The 18,959-nt window shown below is 37.8% G+C and overlaps 1 protein-coding gene across 1 annotated transcript; it reads right to left on the reverse strand.

Annotated features, from left to right (window-relative positions):
- Positions 1 to 1,378: 1,378 nt before the first annotated feature.
- Positions 1,379 to 5,941, reverse strand: LOC133681244 (mediator of RNA polymerase II transcription subunit 9-like). Its single transcript, XM_062104369.1, has 5 exons — positions 5,894 to 5,941; positions 4,622 to 4,663; positions 4,412 to 4,496; positions 1,622 to 1,676; positions 1,379 to 1,463 (listed from the first exon to the last, which is right to left on the reverse strand). The coding sequence occupies exons 1-5, from the start codon at positions 5,939 to 5,941 to the stop codon at positions 1,379 to 1,381; spliced, it is 315 nt and encodes a 104-aa protein (XP_061960353.1).
- Between the last annotated feature and the right edge of the window lie 13,018 nt (positions 5,942 to 18,959).

The raw sequence follows: 18,959 nt of genomic DNA on the forward strand, positions 1-18,959 counted from the left end.
ATCATAGGAGATGGAATGACAACCTCTCTATGGTTTGACAATTGGCATCCTCACAGCCCACTCGCGGATTCTTACGGGGAAAGATTCATCTATGATTCAGGTATGGCCAAGAACGCGAAGGTGAATGTGCTAATTCATAACTCAGAATGGAAAACTCCTACCACCCAAGCTATTGGCTGGCACCCCATTATAGAAGCTATTCCTTCCAATTCTAATCCTAAGATGGGGCAAAAGGATGAGATAGTTTGGTTGGATTCGCCAAATCACAGATTCTCGATCAAAGTAGCTTGGGAACAACTAAGACGTCATCGTCAGATGGTTGAATGGCATGACATTGTGTGGTTCAAGAATGCTGTTCCAAAACATTCATTTCTTCTATGGATGGCTGTCCAACAGAAACTCACAACTCAAGATAAACTTCATCGGTTTGGTATACATGGTCCCAATAGATGCTCGCTCTGCCTCCGCAACAATGAGGATCACAACCACTTGTTCTTTGAATGCTCCTATACTAAAGTGATCTGGTGGGATGTTTGTGACAGATGCGAAATTCCAAGAATGACAAAAGGCTGGGATGAATGGATTCGATGGGCCACTGTCTCTTGGCATCGCAAGAGTTTCGTCAATTTTTCTCGTAAACTGAGTTTTGCAGCTACAGTGTATCATGTATGGCAAGAACGGAATGCAAGGATCTTTGCTGGAATGTCTAGAACTTCGAATTTGGTCTTTAATCAAATCGAATGTATCATTCGTGATAAGCTTGATTTGATGAGGAATGTCGCACCAACAAATGAAAACAAAAGGATCCAACGAGCTGGAGGGTGAATACCATAGATTCTTAATTTGTTAGTTAGCTGGTTGTATTGGTTCCCCTAACGAATCTAGTGAGGTTTCAGTTTTATGGTCGGTGGCTAGCCTGTAGCCATATGTTGTTTTATGTTTCTGTTATCATTGTAAATCTGGGGTATGCCCCTTATAATGTTTGTATCTTCTTCTTTTAATACATACGTCAACTTACCAAAAAAAAAGAAAAATCCTCGTCTCTAGTCACCTGAACTCCGCAGTTTGCAATCTCATTTATAGTTTCTAAAGAAACTGAAAGTCTCCTCACCCAAAAGAATTAAGATGTCGTACATATAAGGTTAAAAAAAAGGAAAACAGATAGTTGATAAAAAAAAAAACTTGTAAGTAAATTTCCAACGACGTCAACAGCAACTTTGTAACCAACATCAATCACACAGCTCAGGCATAATCCAAAAACAATTAAGAGTTCCGCTCCCACCAAAAAGTACACGTGGCTTCATATTTTTACTTAGTAATCTGCTTTCACTCAGCTGTTACCAAACTCTTGTTGGGTTCAGGTTCTAATGTATTTTTCCTACTCTTTGCTCAAGAAGGAAAAGCAGTTATGGCTCACTTGAGAAACTTTTTTAACAGAATTTCTATAATTGCCAATTAGCTCCCTGATATGGAGATACACACACATATGTATGTATGTATATAAATACATACACATATACATATATTCTTTTTTGTCAAAGAAACAAGATATAAATCAATTTCCTGTATCAAGCAAGTCAAGAACAAAAGCGGAGAAAAAAAAATCTTAGAGAAGATTTACCTCCTTTGGTTTAGCAATTGGTATCTTTCGTCCAGCTTTCGCTTTTCTCCATCAACTGTCTACATAAAATAGATAAGGATTCCAAAATCAGACAATGCAACTTTGACGGGCATCTCCCAGATTTACAATGATAACAGAAACATAAAACAACAGATGGCTACAGGCTAGCCACCGACCATAAACTGAAACCTCACTAGATTCGTTAGGAAAGCAATACAACCAGCTAACTATCAAATTAAGAATTTATGTTATTCACCCTCCAAGCTCGTTGGATCCTTTTGTTTTCATTTGTTGGTACGACATTCCTCATCAAATCAAGCTTATCACGAATAATACATTCGATTTGATTAAAGACCAGATTCAGAGTTCTAGACATTCCAGCAAAGATCCTTGCATTCCGTTCTTGCCATACATGATACATTGTAGCTGCGAAACTCAGTTTACGAGAAAAATTGACGAAACTCTTGCCATGCCAAGAGATAGTGGCCCATTGAATCCATTCATCCCAGCCTTTTGTCATTCTTGGAATGTCGCATCTGTCACAAACATCCCACCAGATCGCTTTAGTATAGGATCATTCAAAGAACAAGTGGTTGTGATCCTCATTGTTGCGGAGACAGAGTGAGCATCTATTGGGACCATGTATACCAAACCGATGAAGTTTATCTTGAGTTATGAGTTTCTGTTGGACAACCATCCATAGAAGAAATGAATGTCTTGGAACAGCATTCTTGAACCACACAATGTCATGCCATTCAACCATCTGACGATGACGTCTTAGTTGTTCCCAAGCTACTTTGACCGAGAATATGTGATTTGGCGAATCCAACCAAACTATCTCATCCTTTTGCCCCATCTTAGGATTACAATTGGAAGGAATAGCTTCTATAATGGGGTGCCAGCCAATAGCAGGTGGTAGGAGTTTTCCATTCTAAGTTTTGAATTAGCACATTCACCTTCGCGTTCTTGGCCATACCTGAATCATAGATGAATCTATCCCCGTAAGAATCCGCGAGTGGGCTGTGAGGATGCCAGTTGTCAAACCATAGAGAGGTTGTCATTCCATCTCCTATGATGTACTTCATCTTCGGCCATGCTAAGGATCTGAGCTTTAGAATCTTTCCCCAAGCCCAACAGCAATTCTGTGGCGTCTTGATTGTCCAGAAATTCCTACCTCGCAACAGATTGGATCTGATCCAAGTAGACCAGATTGAGCCATCTGAGTCATTGCACAGGTTCCAAATGTGTTTCAACAAAGCAATTTTGTTTCATTCTGTTATCCTTTTTATACCTAGCCCCCTCTCCTTTTTTGGAAGACATACCTGATCCCAAGCCACTTTAGCCCCAGTAGTTCTCATATCTGAACCTGACCAAAGAAAGGATTTCATAATTTGCTCTATTTTTTTAATTACTTGCCCAGGTAAGAGAAAGAGAGATGCCCTATAGACCTGTATGGAAAATAATGTTATCACTGATTCATAGCACAACGAGCAGGTCCCGTAGATTTATGATAGCCTTTCATTAGTTCCTGAGACAAAAGAATGTTATCACTGATTCTCCGTCCTGAGATAAAAGCAGTCTGATATGGACCAACTAAGGATGGCAAAACAACTTTGATTCTCCTAGCTAGAATCTTAGCGATGCATTTGTACACTGTATTGCAGCAAGATATAGGACGAAAATCTGTCAACCTTGTAGGATTAGCAACTTTAGGAATAAGGGAAATGGATGTAGCATTCATTTCTTTAAGCATTCTACGAGTCTGAAAGAAGGAGCTAACAGCGTTGATTACATCTTCCCCAACTATGTGCCACATTCTTTTGAAGAAACCTGCGTTAAAGCCATCCGGACCAGGGGCTTTGTTGTTCTTCAAACTAAACATAGCATGCTTAATCTCCTCCCTTGTTACATCTTGTGCGAGTAGATGCTGTTGCGTTGAAGACAGTTTCAAGTTAATTGCCGAGTCCATCACTTCTTCGTTCAGAACCCTAGGCATCTGATCCACTCCTAACACACGATGGAAGTATGCAATTACTTCTGATTTGACTGCCTCGTGTCCTTCGACAACCTCTCCATCCTCCCTTGTAAGTGATAGAAGCTTATTTCTATTCTGTCTTCCATTTACTGATTTGTGAAAGTAGCTAGTATTCTGATCCCCCAAGCTAAGCCATTGTATCCTTGCCTTCTGTTTGAAAAAACTCTCTTCAGCTCTGACGGTCAAAGCGTATTTACGAACAGCATCCCTTTCTCGCATGCACAACATTGGATTCTCATGCGCTGTATGCAGAGCCTGTTGAGCCTTATCCATTTCATTTTTTGCATCTTTAACTCTATCTGAAATGTTGGAGAAGTGAGTCATATTGAAAAGTTTCAATTCCTGCTTTAGCTTTCTTAGTCATATTGAAAAAACTCGATCCGTTAAGCTTTGTATGACCAATCTTAAATAACTGGTTTTGCATTGCAATTTCATGGGAATTTGCTAATATATATACGTCATGTATTAGGCCAATGATAGTGGGAGGTGACTCACTAACATTTTTATATATCTTCTGTTCTAATTTTGAAATGTTTGTCATCTCAACATTAAAACATCGCATTAATTCCTCATTTTGAAGACGAACTGATGCAACATGCGCAGCAAGAAAACAACAATATGTCCACAATTAAAACACAACAGTATATGTAGATGTGAGTATTATATTTCATTAAAAAAAAGACAAAAAAACTAAAAACTCTAGATAAATTGACAAAAAGAAGAAGAAGAAGAAAGATAAATGGTTTAGAATAAACCCATAACAGCTTTAGCGTTAATTGAGCTTGAAATTGAATTCAACAGCTGCTGACACTTGTCAAAGTGAGTGTTCAATTCATTAACCTTTACAGTGAAAGAAAAGAAACCCATTTCAGATTGAACCTTATAAACTCCTATCTTCTAAATTCTGAAAAGAAACCCACAATTCCCGTATCAATAATATTTTTTTTTTTCAAAAAGAAACAAACCAAAGCATCAGAATGCTGATCCCGAGTTCCATTCTCAACCAACTACAAACAAATAATGATTTGGTTACATGTAAGAGATGGAAGTAGGGGTGAGCAAAAAAACCAAAAAACTGATTAAACCGAGAAAACCGAAAAAAAAATAACCGAAAAAACCGAACCGTGAAAAAAACCGATTAAACCGATTAGAATTTTTTAAAAACCGACCGGTTTGGTTCGGTTTCGGTTTGATAAGCCTGAAACCGAAAAAACCAAACCGAACCGAACCGGTTCAGTTTTTTTAAAAAAATACTATAAAATCCCCTTCTAAATTTTTAACCCTAGCACTCCCCCTCCTTCTGCATCGCAGCCGCCCCGCCCCGCCCCCCCAAAAAAAAAAGCACAGAACTCTCAAATCTCATTCTCTCACACTCTCGTCCATCACTAATGGCCAGATCCCCCCCTCCAAAAGCACACAACTCTCAAATCTCAATCTCTCACACTGTCGTCCATCACTAATGGCCAGATCTAGACTTCTAGTCATCTAACAAAACTTCAACAAAGCTTCAATCTTCATCTTCAAATCTAACAACCCAGGGACTGGTTTAGTGTATGCTTCAAATCTTCATCTTCAAGGCTTCAGTAATTGGGCATGATAGTTTTTATGAAGCTTATGATGACAGATTCATCTTCAAGGCTTCAGTGATCTTCATCTTCAAGGAAACCATTCTCCTTACAACTCTTTGTTGTCTTACTAGAACTTTATAATCTGCAGTCCCATGATAGTTTTCATGAAGCTTATGATGACAAATTTGTTGTTTGTTGAGTAATTGGGCTTTTGAAATTGTGGGGTTTGTAGGGAAAAACAAGAGGGAAGCTGGAGAAGCTATAGAGAAGATTGTTAAAAAAACCCGGTCGGTTTAAATATAGGTTTTTCCGGTTTTTATGTTAAAAAAACTGAACAGGACCGAACCACAACCGGTCGGTTTGAACCGATTCCGGTTCGGTTCTGGTTCAAATTTTTCAGTTTTTCAAAATTTTATTTTGGTTATTTTTTTAGGTAAAAACCGAACCGAACCGAAAATGATCACCCCTAGATGGAAGTGAGAGGCCAATGGCTGGTGTTGACGTTTGCGGATGCTGTTGTTGAATAAAACGTTGTTTCTGTGGCTATTGCTGATATTGGTGGTGCTGCTATTGTTGAAATTGCTGTTGGTTAAGCTGCTGCTGCTGCTGTTGTTGAAGGAGGTAAAACTAGTCTTGATTTGAGTGTGCAGGGGAGCTACTGTGTGTTACCAAGTTTGGGATCTTTGTCCAGCTCCCTCCTCCACTGAATGAATCCATATCTCTCTCTCTTTCTTTTTCTCTCCCTCTGTGTAATGGGTGGAATGAGAATGGCTTCTCCTATTACTAATCTCAGTCTTAATTTGATTAATTGGTGAAGATCGCAATCAGATATTAATTGGATAGATGAAGAAGAAATGAAAATTGTATAGAAACAAGAAATGATTCACCCAAATCTCTCTTCATGCATTTCTTGCATTGCAATTTTTCAACATTGTTTCTATTATGTTGCAACCAATTATATACACACACAATTTGGTTATTACGAACTTAAAGGTAATATTCTTTATTACACGTGTCTCCTAATAATATTGCCAAATAAACTAAAACGATGCGTTTAGTCCTTGGATGCTTTCCCTCTCTGATCTTTGATTTAAATTTCCATTGTTCCTGTTATTGTTTGTCCCTCGTCTTTGTCTCATGTAATTTCAACAGTTATAATGTGTGACAAATCTTCCCCCATTAAAACAACCTTGTCCTCAAGGTTAAAGTGTGGAAAACGAGTTGCGATTTCCTCTGGATATTCCCAAGTAGCGTCTGCAGGTGAGAAACCCCTCTAATGAATTAATATTTGAGTAGCGGCCTGATTCTTTCTCTTTACGATGCATCTGTCCATTGTTGCTTGTGGTTGTAATGCAGGGGTTAGAGGCATTTGTGGTAAGGTAGTCTGCACTGGTTGGCTCCCGACATGCCTTTTAAGTTGTGAAACGTGGAACACTGGATGTATGGTCGAGGAAGGTGGAAGTTCTAGTTTGTACACCACGTTGCCAATTTTATTGATCACTAGGTAAGAACCGAAGAACTTTGCTTATAGTTTCTGTAATGATCTGTGGACTACTGAATTTTACTGGTAGTGTTGGAGTTTAAGATAAACATAGTCCCCTATAGAGAAGCTCCTTTCGCTACGTCTGTTATTAGCAATTTGTGTCATCCTGTTCTGACTAGCTTGTAGGTTCCTCTTGACTTGCTTAAGCATTTCTTCTCGCCTAGTTAGAATGTCATCAATTGACTCCACCGTAGAGTCTCTAGGAAGATAAGGAACATGTATAGGAGGAGGAAACCCATACAGTATTTCATAGGGAGTGAGCTGAGTTGAAGAATCGAAATTGGTATTGTACCACCATTCTGCAGTGTGATAGTCATCGTGCCCACTGGTTTGGGTTGGTCCCTGTCATGCATCTGAGGTAGTTTTCAACACATTTATTGACGATTGGTGTCTGACCATCAGTTTAAGGGTGATATGCTTAGAAATATTGGATCCCTCTCACTAACAACTGATGCTGGAAGATCATGTAATTTATACACATTATCCATGAATATCTTAGCCACTGTAGGTGCTGAATAGGGGTGGCTGAGGCTCATAAAATGAGCATATTTGCTGAAGCGATCAACTACCACCATAATAACGTCCTTGCCTTCAGATTTAGGCAGCCCATCGATGAAATCCATGCTGATATTGATGAATGGAGCATGAGGAATAGGCAGAGGTTGTAGTAGCCCTAGAGTGGCTACATTCTCATGTTTGTTTTGCTAACAGATTGAGTATGCTCCCACAAACTGTCGGACGTGTTTCTGCTGGCCCTTCCAGTATAACAAACTACCCATCCTTTTTGCAGTAGCCGTGCTTCCTGAGTGACCACCCATGGCTGAGTTGTGATATAAAGAGAATAACCTTCTGTGTAAGTCCACATCACGTCCCACCACAAATTTTCCCTTCCTCTGCAGGTGGCCATTGACCGATGTGTAGTGTGAATGTGAAGTGGGAGAGACTTGCAGGTTTTGAATGACAGTCTGCAAATGAGGATCCTTTTGCCAAGATTGTGCAATGTCCTTCATAAGCTTGGTAGAGACTGAAAAAACAACCAAGGAATAAAGTAATTGGCTTGAAGTTCGTGAGAGGGCATTAGCTGCCATATTGTCTTTTCCTTTTCTGTATTCGATCTCATAGTCATACCCCATTAATTTAATTAACCATTAGTGCTGCATAGGAGTAACTATCTTTTGGTCTAGCAAATATTTAAGACTTACATGATCCATGCAAATATTAAAATGTCGCCCCTAGAGATAATGCTTCCATTTGTTGACTGCATGCAGTATAGCCAACATTTCCTTTTCATAAATAGACATGGCTTGCTGTTTAAGGCCTAGAGACTTGCTGATGTAGGCAATGAGATGCCCCTCTTGCATCAGTACTGCACCTACACCCACTATGGATGCATCGGTCTCTACAACAAACAATTTATCTAGAGTTGGCAAGGCTAATACTAGAGGAGTGGCCATCAGCTCTTTGAGTAATGTGAACGCAGTAGTTGCTTCTAGGTTCCAGCCAAAGGCATCCTTTTTTTAGGAGTTGTGTCAAGGGTTTGCAAATGGATTCGTATCCCTTGACAAATCTTCTATAGTAGCCAGTAAGCCCCAAAAACCTTCTGAGTTGCCGTAAGTTCCTAGGCAATGGCCACTCAATTATAGCTTTGATTTTGTTAGGGTTGGTAGCAATATTTGGATATAATGTGGCCCAAGTATTCGACTTGTTCGCTGCCAAAGCTACACTTACTTTCCTTTGTAACTAGCTGATGTATCCTTAAGAGGTCAAAAACAGTCTGTAAATGTTCATAGTAAGCTGCAGATGTCTTGCTGTAGATTAATATGTCGTCGAAAAATACCAAGATGAACTTCTTGAGATGTGCTCTGAAACGTAGCTAGAGCGTTGGTTAACCCAAATGGCATAACTAAGAACTCGTAGTGGCCACTGTATGTCTTGAAAGCTGTTTTGAATTCCTCCCTCGAACCCATCCTAATATGGTGATAACCAGATCGAAGGTCAATCTTTGAAAATATTGTTGCTCCCACCAGTTCCTTCAGTAGCTCTTCCACCATCGGAATGGGGTATTTATCCTTGATAATCAATTTGTTCAGTGCTCTATAATTTACATAGAGTCGCCATGTGAAATCCTTCTTCTTAACCAACACTATTGGGGAGGCAAAAGGGTTGTTGCTAGGCCTTATAATTCCAGTTCCCAGCATTTCCTCCACCATTTTTTCGAGCACATCCTTCTGCAGCCTTGAGTACCTGTATGGTCTCAAGTTAATGGGTTGACTCCCTTTCTTCAAGGGTATAACATGATCATGGCCCCTAGTTGAGGGTAGTCCTTCAAGCTCCTAAAGAGGTCACTGTAATTCTCTAACAATTTATTTAACGTGGTATCCTGGTGGTGATGTTGCTTTACTGTCAGGGAGCTAAGAGTGAGATCATCATCCTCCAAGACTTGTAGACTACATAAGTGAAGTTCTGCCACCTGCTCTGAATTGTTTAATAACCCCTATAGTTGTGCAAGCTCAATAGCTTGGAATTTGATTGGACTTTCTCCCTTCAGCAACAGCCTCCAACCCTTCCAATCAAAGGACATCCAAAGATGTTTGTAGTTGCACAGAATGTCCCCTAGCATTGACAGCCATTGAACACTAACACCATGTCATAGTTACTCAGGTCCATGATGAACACATATGCTTCAAAACACACCCCTTGTATCTCCCATTTCAGGCCCTTACACACTGAAGTACACGACATCTTTCCTCCATTGGCAGCTTGTATAGTTATAGGGGTGATGGTGGTTAAGTTGTTCTGTAGTTTATAGGTTAGTGAAGAGTTTAGAAAGTTATGAATGCTTCCCGAATCCATCAGAATATGGAGAACCTTCTTCCCTACCTTCCCTGTGACTTTCATGGTGTGGAACCCGACAGTCCCTTCTAAAGCATTTAATGAAATCTGGGGTATTAGTTCTTCAATTGGACACCTCTCCTTACATTGCTCCTCTCCTCTAATTTCTTCCTCCTCTTCTATAATATTTAGATAATACAACCTCTTGTTTCTGCACCTATGACCTGGGACAAATTTGTCATCACACTAGAAACATAACTCTTTTAATCTACGTTCTTCAAACTCTTGGTTTTTTTTATAGATTTGGTAGGTTTACTGGCAATTTTGTTGAAGGAATTTTGAGCACTGTTATTTTGCCAATATGTAGGATTAGCCTTGGGTAAGTTGGCTGCTGTAAGATTTGTAGGAGTTAAGTTTGGTGGTTGCATGGTTTTTTGTGGCAGGCTGTGGCTGGTGGTGGAGGCTGAGTGTTTTGGTGCAAATCCCACATTTTGTCTGTGAGCTAAGGTATTGGCATGCAACTTAGCGAGGTTGTAGGCTTGCCTCAGGTCTTTGGGTTCGAACATTTTAACAGTGTTTTTAATCTCCAATTCTAGACCCCCTAAGAATATAACTAAAGCTTGTTTCTCCCCTATACCTGCCTTATTCCATAAAATGTCAAAATCGTGGATATAGTTTTCTAGTGTCCCTATTTGTTTCAAATCAATCAAGTCTTTCATAGGATCTTTCTGCCCTCCAAATCTGTAACACAAAGCTTCTACATACTCATCCCAACTCACTCTCCAGTTATTTAAGTTTCTTATAAAATTTTGGTGCCAATATAGAGCTATGCCATCTAAATAATAAGAAGCAAGTTTCAGTTTCTCAGGATCCTCAATATCCTCAATCTCAAAGTACTGATTGCATTTATACAACTATCTATGCACATCATCCCCTCCGAATATTGGAAAGAGGTGTTTTGGCCTGTATACCTTATAAGCAGCTGGTCTTCCCTCATTAGAATAGCTAAGTCTGCCTGTAGATTCATTCTGATAAGCCGCCTGCTTATCCCTACCTTTACTTGATTCCCTTGCAGCAAATGGAATCCTTTGCATGACAAACTGTAGCTGTTGCGCCAGACCATTGAGCAAATTCTTTATGTCTTCGATTTGAGTTCCATGACAGTTTGTGGTGGTGTCTAGCTTCTAGCCTTCTTCTTTCACGAGAGTGACGAGTAATTCATACTTGTGGTTGGTTTCTCTTTTTGTCAGTTCAACGGACTCCTCAAGCCTTTTTATCTCTATGGTTTGTGTGTTAGACGCCATAGCCTCAGCCAAGAAAGGTTAGCTCTGATACCAGTTGTTATGGGTGAAATGGGAATGACTTCCCTTGTTACTAATCTTAGTCTTAATTTGGTTAATTGGTGAAGATCGCAATTATATATCAATTAGATAGATGAAGAAGAAATGAAAATTGTATAGAAACAAGAAATGATTCACCCGAATCTCTCTTCATGCGTTTCTTGCATTACAATTTTTCAACATCGTTTCTATTCTGTTGCAACCAATTGTATACACACACAATTTGATTGTTCCGAACTTAAAGATAATATTCTTTATTACATGTGTCTCCTAATAATATTGCAAAATAAATCCTCGCTCTAATCTTTGATTTAAATTTTCATTGTTCCTGTTATTGTTTGTCCCCCGTCTTTATCTCTTGTATTTTCATTAGTTATATTGTGTGACACCCCGCCCCCTCTCCAAGCCTTTCTTTCCTAATTGCACCTTCCTTGAAAAGAAAAAAGAGAGGAGGCCGAGGCATCCAGGCAGGAAACTACTGGTCGTTTGGTTCGTAAATAGAGCACCCGTCGTTCGTAGTGGTGGAATGTCATCTGCCCATAAAGTAATAAACGCTGTGTGGTTCGGAGAAGAGAAGACACGTCGTTTGATAGGACTAGAACATCAACTGCGAAGAAGACAAGAACGAACGGGAGAGGAACGAAGAAAGCCATTTGCGTTGAAGCTCCTCCAAGATACAAACAAGCAAGGATAAAGAAAACGAAGACAGAAAAAGAAAGGTTGCTTACTTGCTTGTTTTTTTCCTACGCTCTCTCATTATTATTTCTGTCTCATTTTATTTCCTTCACTCTAAGAAACCATCAAGCTTCTCTCTTACTTCTTCTGTATTATTAACATTTTTTTTTCTTTATTTATTGGATATTGAGGGTAAAATGTGTTATGGTTTTTTTTTTTTTAATTCGATGGTAATTTGTTCGAAATCCTCGAGAGTTTGATCAGATATTGCTTGGGAGCACAAAGTATAGAGGAATCGAATGTGGTTGGCATATAGAAATGTAATTAAAGAATGCTCTCTGGGTGGTTATGAATTGTTTTTTTTTCATTGAACCTTTGCAAATTACTATTTCAGATAATGTTTTGTGCCTTGTGATCTGCGTCTGCATTGGGTAACACTAGTCTTTGCTCGTTTGCGCTGCCTACTTGTGTTATGTTACATTTAGAAGGTCCAGACTGCTATTTCGTCGAGGTTTGAATTACTATTGCCAATTTGTCGTTAGATAGATAGATAGATATGTCTGATAGCAGCGAGTATACATACCAAAAAATGAGAATGGGCACAAAGAGGGGAACTAAGAATTGTGTTTAGACTGGGCTTTGCATTGTAGCAGTTAGTGGGCATATCTTTTCCATTTCTGCAAAGGAGATGGAGAGAATCTGCTGAAAAACTTTTCTCAAAGACAAGTTTCTCGTCTCATCCTTCTTAACATTTGAACTTTGAAGAGATGCTCGTATTGTTCTTTTCTTTTTGGCCCTTCTTTTGAACTACTTCTGAAAAAGGCAGTCACTCGTGCCAAGAATATGACTGTTCTCATTGTTTTTAAAGCTTTTCTTTGAAAGTATTGAAACCTGTAGTTACACTTTGAAGAAGAAACTCTGTACATATCTAAAATGTCATAAAGAAAGAACCAACTAGGGCTTAAACATGTTATGGATTGGAGCAGCAAAATCACACATTTGAACAGTTTTTGCTGGTTTAAGATGTTCTTGTTCTTCCTTTCATTTAATTAACAAAACAATGTTATTATATACTCTTAAGGCTCATTTATTTTGATAAGTTGTTAATATTGTCAATTTGGCATGGTGTTTTTTGGCTGTTATGCTAGGTATTAATACTTTCAGCATTTGTTTGTTATTTGCATGGACAAGATAACTTTTTTTTTATTATTATTTTGTCGCATAAATGTTTTTTTTTTTTTTTGCAGTTCCCATAAGAAATGGCAGTAAAACCAACAGTTGCCTTGAGGGCTGCACTTGTAGGAGGTGTAGCAATATTTGCAAAAGTAGCCGGTGCAATGAAGGCTGCTGGTGGTGTGAAGCTTGGAGCTGCTGCAGCAGCTGTCACAGCAGCAGCAACTGCTGCTGTTTCTGGACCCAAAAAGGATTCTAATGATACTTCACCTTCAAAATGATTACTTTTCAGTTTCGGGTTCATTTGTTGCTCAGGTAATTTAGTAATGTAGCAATGTTGCCAGTTCCCATGTTGAGGGGAGATTGGACCATAATCTTGATCAAGAAAGAATGTTTAGGCCACAGGAAATAATAGAAAAGACATTGTTGATTTGCATTGAAAGCTTCCGATAATACAGATGACATTGATTATTTTGCTGATTTTCTTTCGAAATTTGGGATAAATTGTTGTATTAAAGCCAGTCATTGTTCCATTTAAATGATACTTCGTTGTATTGTTGATGATATGACTACGCTGCTTGATGGATATTTTTTGGTTCTTTGTGATACTTTGTGATTCTCCTTATCTGTCGTCATAGGAATAGAATTAGAAGGAAAAGAACATCATATGAAATGTAGAGTATTTCTTAAATAGCTGGGAGAGTTCTCTATAAAACCAAGCCTGCAATAAATTTCATTTTTCTAAAGAGCTACACATTTGAGTGGACAAGTACCAGATATGCGTAAGAGTCAATGACAGAGTAATAATGATATGCATCATAATTCTAACATGGAAGGGGCTAGGCTGATTCTAATGTGTATGGGCTCTCAAATGATCCAATAACAAAAGCTAAGGCGAAACAACTACAAAATACCTTAATAAGTCAGATTAGCATGACTGAAGTTTCAATGAGTTTTGCGGCTTATAAACTGAATGGAAAGGCTCAAATATGCTTGTATGTTTTCAAATAAAGCCTGGAATGACAACCTCTCTATGGTTTGACAATTGACATCCTCATAGCCCACTCGCGGATTCTTACGGGGAAAGATTCATCTATGATTCAGGTATGGTCAAGAACGCGAAGGTGAATGTGCTAATTCATAACTCAGAATAGAAAACTCCTACCACCCAAGCTATTGGCTGGCACCCTATTATAGAAGTTATTCCTTCCAATTCTAATCCTAAGATAGGGCAAAAGGATGAGATAGTTTGGTTGGATTCGCCAAATCACAAATTCTCGGTCAAAGTAGCTTGGGAACAACTAAGACGTCATCGTCACATGGTTGAATGGCATGACATTGTGTGGTTCAAGAATGTTGTTCCAAGACATTCATTTCTTCTATGGATGGTTGTCCAACAGAAACTCACAACTCAAGATAAACTTCATCGGTTTGGTATACATGGTCCTAATAGATGCTCACTCTGTCTCCGCCACAATGAGGATCACAACCACTTGTTCTTTGAATGCTCCTATACTAAAGCGATCTGGTGGGATGTTTGTGACAGATGCGACATTCCAAGAATGACAAAAGGCTGGGATGAATGGATTCGATGGGCCACTGTCTCTTGGCATGGCAAGAGTTTCGTCAATTTTTCTCGTAAACTGAGTTTCGCAGCTACAGTGTATCATGTATGGCAAGAACGGAATGCAAGGATCTTTGCTGGAATGTCTAGAACTTCGAATTTGGTCTTGAATCAAATCGAATGTATCATTCGTGATAAGCTTGATTTGATGAGGAATGTCGCACCAACAAATGAAAACAAAAGGATCAAACGAGCTTGGAGGGTGAATAACATAGATTCTTAATTTGTTAGTTAGCTGGTTGTATTGGTTTCCCTAACGAATCTAGTGAGGTTTCAGTTTTATGGTCGATGGCTAGCTTGTAGTCATCTGTTGTTTTATGTTTCTGTTATCATTGTAAATCTGGGGTATGCCCCTTATAATGTTTGTATCTTCTTCTTTTAATACAAACGTCAACTTACCAAAAAAAAATAAAGCCTGGATTATGATTTGAGAGTTTTGAAGGGTTTAAGTTTGATGTCAGCCCATGGGCCAATTTGAGCCTGAATTTTAATCATTTTATTGCATTAAAAATTAAGCTTATTTTATATGATTTTCAAGTTCAGAATATCATCTTTCCAAATTATACGCATGCATTGGAGTTTTGTATGAGAAATTATTGTTGTTTTAATTTTTTTGTGTCTGTGTGTGTTCTATAAATAAAAATGTGTGCTATTTATTATTTGTCTAGTTTTCTAAACAAAGTCATTTATTTGGGTATCAATTATATAATTTTGGTATATTTTAGACTTGAAGGGTTGTTCCAAGTATATAACTTTATCTCTCATTTCCATTACAAATAATGTAATTTTCAGCCTAAACACCATAAGAAAAACCATACAATCAAATTTACTTTCCTTCATCTTCATATCAGTTGCTAGTTTGTTCAGGTTAAGAACCTAAGACACATCATCTTGGTATCGGAGCAAAGATTTCAGAACTAATTTGGGACTTTATATGTGGCTAACTTGGAAAAAGAAATACCAGGGATTGTGGACCGGAACAAATTGTTTTCTTTGACTTGGGTTTGGATTGAGATGAGTTTTCCCTTGCTGATTGTGGTGGCTATTTGTATTCTTCATTGAATTTGTGATTTGAGTTGAAAGATAGTGATTTTCGAATGTATTTGTGAATTGTGAGAAATTGATATACTATGGCTGAAGAAAAAGATGAAGTTTTGAGGGGAATCAATTTGAAACAAGCGTAAATTATTGGGCTACAACGATCTTGCGGTGAGGTTTGAGAAAAAATGACAGGAATTCATGATTAGATAAATGCTCTCATGCAAATGATGCAAAAGAACAATTTGCAACTCCAACAAAGGCAAGCTCATAGGGTGCAATGAAATGTTGTTGTAGAGGCTGAATTAGAGCCGAATGGGGAGCGCGAGGTCGAACAAATTGCAAAAGTTTATAAAAAAACAAATAAAGAACGTTGCACGTGGGCATTCGACGTGAGCGATGTCATAGGGGTCAAGTAATCGTCACTAGGAGACTCGAGTATACTGGTCTTATTAGAAATTCCAGGGATAAGGGAAGGGTTGTGGTTAAGGAAGGTATTAGCCCCCTAACATACCTTACCTGAAGTAAGCTGCATTATATGGTTCAAATATGGTTTAACATTTTGATGAGTTCCTAACTGATGGTCTGTCTATGACTCAAAATAAAGATTTACTCTTATAAATTCTTATGGGAAGGGTCTATGTAGGTGCCCTGACAAGATTCGCATATCCTTAAAAGGGAAAGGGTTCTTCACTACTCGTATATTATGATAAAAAAATACTCCTAATTTAAATTGGTAAATATCTAAAATAATTCTAAAATTTTTCTAGTCAACTTTTGATATTTAAATGTCAACTTACTTATAGGTCCAACATTTATGCCTAGATGCTAACCATTAATTTTCATGAATTAAAATTTTTAGGGTTATTGAAATATAGGTCAAAACCTAATTTAAACCTGTTGTAAAATTCATGCAATATCTTTTTTTAAAACATGCCAAAGTATTTTAGATTTTTTAAATAAGAAAATGCTTAAATAATTTTAAGGATTTTCGGCCATATGTAAGAAAAAACATTTTTTATATATATATTTTTATAATTTTTATTGTGTTTTTTTTTTAAAAAAACTTTGTCCGGCAAAAAACCTATTTTTCAAAACAAACAAAAACACCAAGCTTATTCATGAAAACCTTATTTTTCAAAACTGGCAAATAAAAACAAACAACATTTGAATATTTATTTGAATCAAAACAAACAACAAAAAAACAACAAATCATTAAAAACATACATGAAGTTTATTCATGCATTTTGGATTCAAAAATGATTTTCAATACATATGTTGGTCGTGACCAAAGCCCTATAAACCCAGGATTAACATCATGGCTTATCAATGCATTAACCAAACTAAAAAAACTAACTTAACTAGAGGACTTTTATTACAACAACAAGATCAAACACATCCTAAAATGCTTTAGAGAACAACATCAATCCATAGAATAAAAAACTACAAAAAAAAGAGAAGAAACAAGCACCTCTCAACTTTTCAAGCATTTCAAACACATTTCTATACTTGTAAACATAAACATAAATCAAATAACAATCAAAATCAACTCAAGCAGACCATATGGACTCTCCTTTTAGGTTAAGAAATGTATTTTCAAACCCTAAAACAGCTATTGCTCTTCTTTGCCTTCCTTTGTATTTTTTGTTTCCACAAATTTGCTTCCTTTTTGAAGATGAAGAAACTCTTATGCTAGGCTCATAAACCTTCACAACTAGGGTATTTTCTTGGTATTTTCTTAGTATTTCTCTTCTTTTTTTCCTCCTCCCTCATGTTCAAATTTCCAAGGGTATTTATAGGGTTTTTATGGATTTCATCAAATATTAATCAAAGCTTAGCTCTTTGATCAAAATGAGAGAGTTCTAAACATATTTTCATAACTGGAACCTTTGTCCTTCAATGGTTTTTGCAATGATGGTTTTGCCCTAGGTGGTTTTCCTTTACTTGAAGACAAAGGCATGCATTCTTCACCTTCTAATCTTGGGGGTACAATTTATAACCCTTAATAAGAACCCTCTAGGACCTTTGAAGTGTGAACACACGAAGAGGTTGGGTGGTTTTGCACCAATGGATATCTTAGTCAATGTTGACTAAGTTGGCCACTTTCAAAACTTTGTCGAAGCAATTCCAACGTCATCGTTATCATAACTCAATTTTTGAACAAATAATAAAAATGAAATATAGTTGACAATGAGATTATTAAATTTAAGAGTCAATTGATCAATAATTGAAGAATTAATAAGTTTAGAAATTTAATTAAAATTTGAATTAGTTTAATTAATGAAATCAGAAGAATTAATAAGTTTGCGGACTTAATTAAACTTTGAGTTAATTAATTAAATAAATTTAGGGATTTAATTGAAATCAACCCAAGGGCACAATTAGAAATCAATTATTACTGATTAGGATCCCAATTGTTAAGTTTAAACTGTTTAGGGGTCAAAGTGAAAATTTCCATTTCTGCCGAAACGGCATCGTTGCTGGGGAAAAGTCGTGCGTCTTCTTCGAACATGTTTGGTAACGTGGGAGCGTCCACGTTTCCTACGGTTCCATTGAAATAAGCTGTTTGGTTAACAGCTACCTACGTTTTCAAACTCTATGGGACCCACACGAATTGCGTTCCAAACGCAGGACAAGCAAAAGCAACTAGTTGTTGCTTTTGCCGTGGCTGCTGTTCAGAAAACGCTGCAACCTTTACCAAAAAATTAATTTCAGCCCTATCTGTCCGTTGCATCACGGTCGTCTCCCCTCCTCCACATTCGCCTCCCAGAGCTCTCCTTCTCCACGGCTGCCCTCTTCTCAAAAAATCAGTACTCCTCATCACATTTTCAGTACACACACTCTTCGTCCATTATCTCACGCAGGCTGTCACCAGTGTTTGTAGCCGAGTGTAGATCAAGCCCATCTGCCACAGATCCGCTGCCATGATGAACTCCTCTCGCGGTTGAAGAAGACACGCACTGAACCAGGTAATTTTATTCGCACTTGACCTAACAAAAATGTATAGATCTTGCCTTATAAGCTAAAACAAACTGTTTTCTCTAACCAATATGTTCTCTTGCTGTGTGTTTTCTTTGCCGGAACCAAAGAGAGCATCGAAATCAGCCTCCTGGAAAGCTCAAGCATAAGCATCTTACCAATCTCTGTCTCTGTTGCACAAGAAAATTCACGGTCAGTTGGTCTGTTTCGGTTGCACAGTTACTTTATATCTCTGATTCTCTTTTTACATGTGCTTTTGGCTGTGCGTGGTGTGAAACCATCAAAATGTTAACATTTCCTTACACTGTTATGCATAGCTAGGCACAAATACATGTGCTTTCGTGTTAAAGACTTTGGTTTTGATGTGGGTTTTTTATTTAAATGGGAGCTAGTTAGTCATTACCTGCTTTGTCTCTGCTAAATTTGGTTTAGCATTAGTAGAATGATGTTTTGTTTTTGTTTTAAATTAGTAAATTTAATCAAGAAAAGGTTAATCATTGCTGTCAAGGGAAGGTTTCAAGAGAGTGGAGT

Source organism: Populus nigra, chromosome 1 (assembly GCF_951802175.1).
Source record: "Populus nigra chromosome 1, ddPopNigr1.1, whole genome shotgun sequence".
Classification (NCBI taxonomy): Eukaryota; Viridiplantae; Streptophyta; class Magnoliopsida; order Malpighiales; family Salicaceae; genus Populus; species Populus nigra.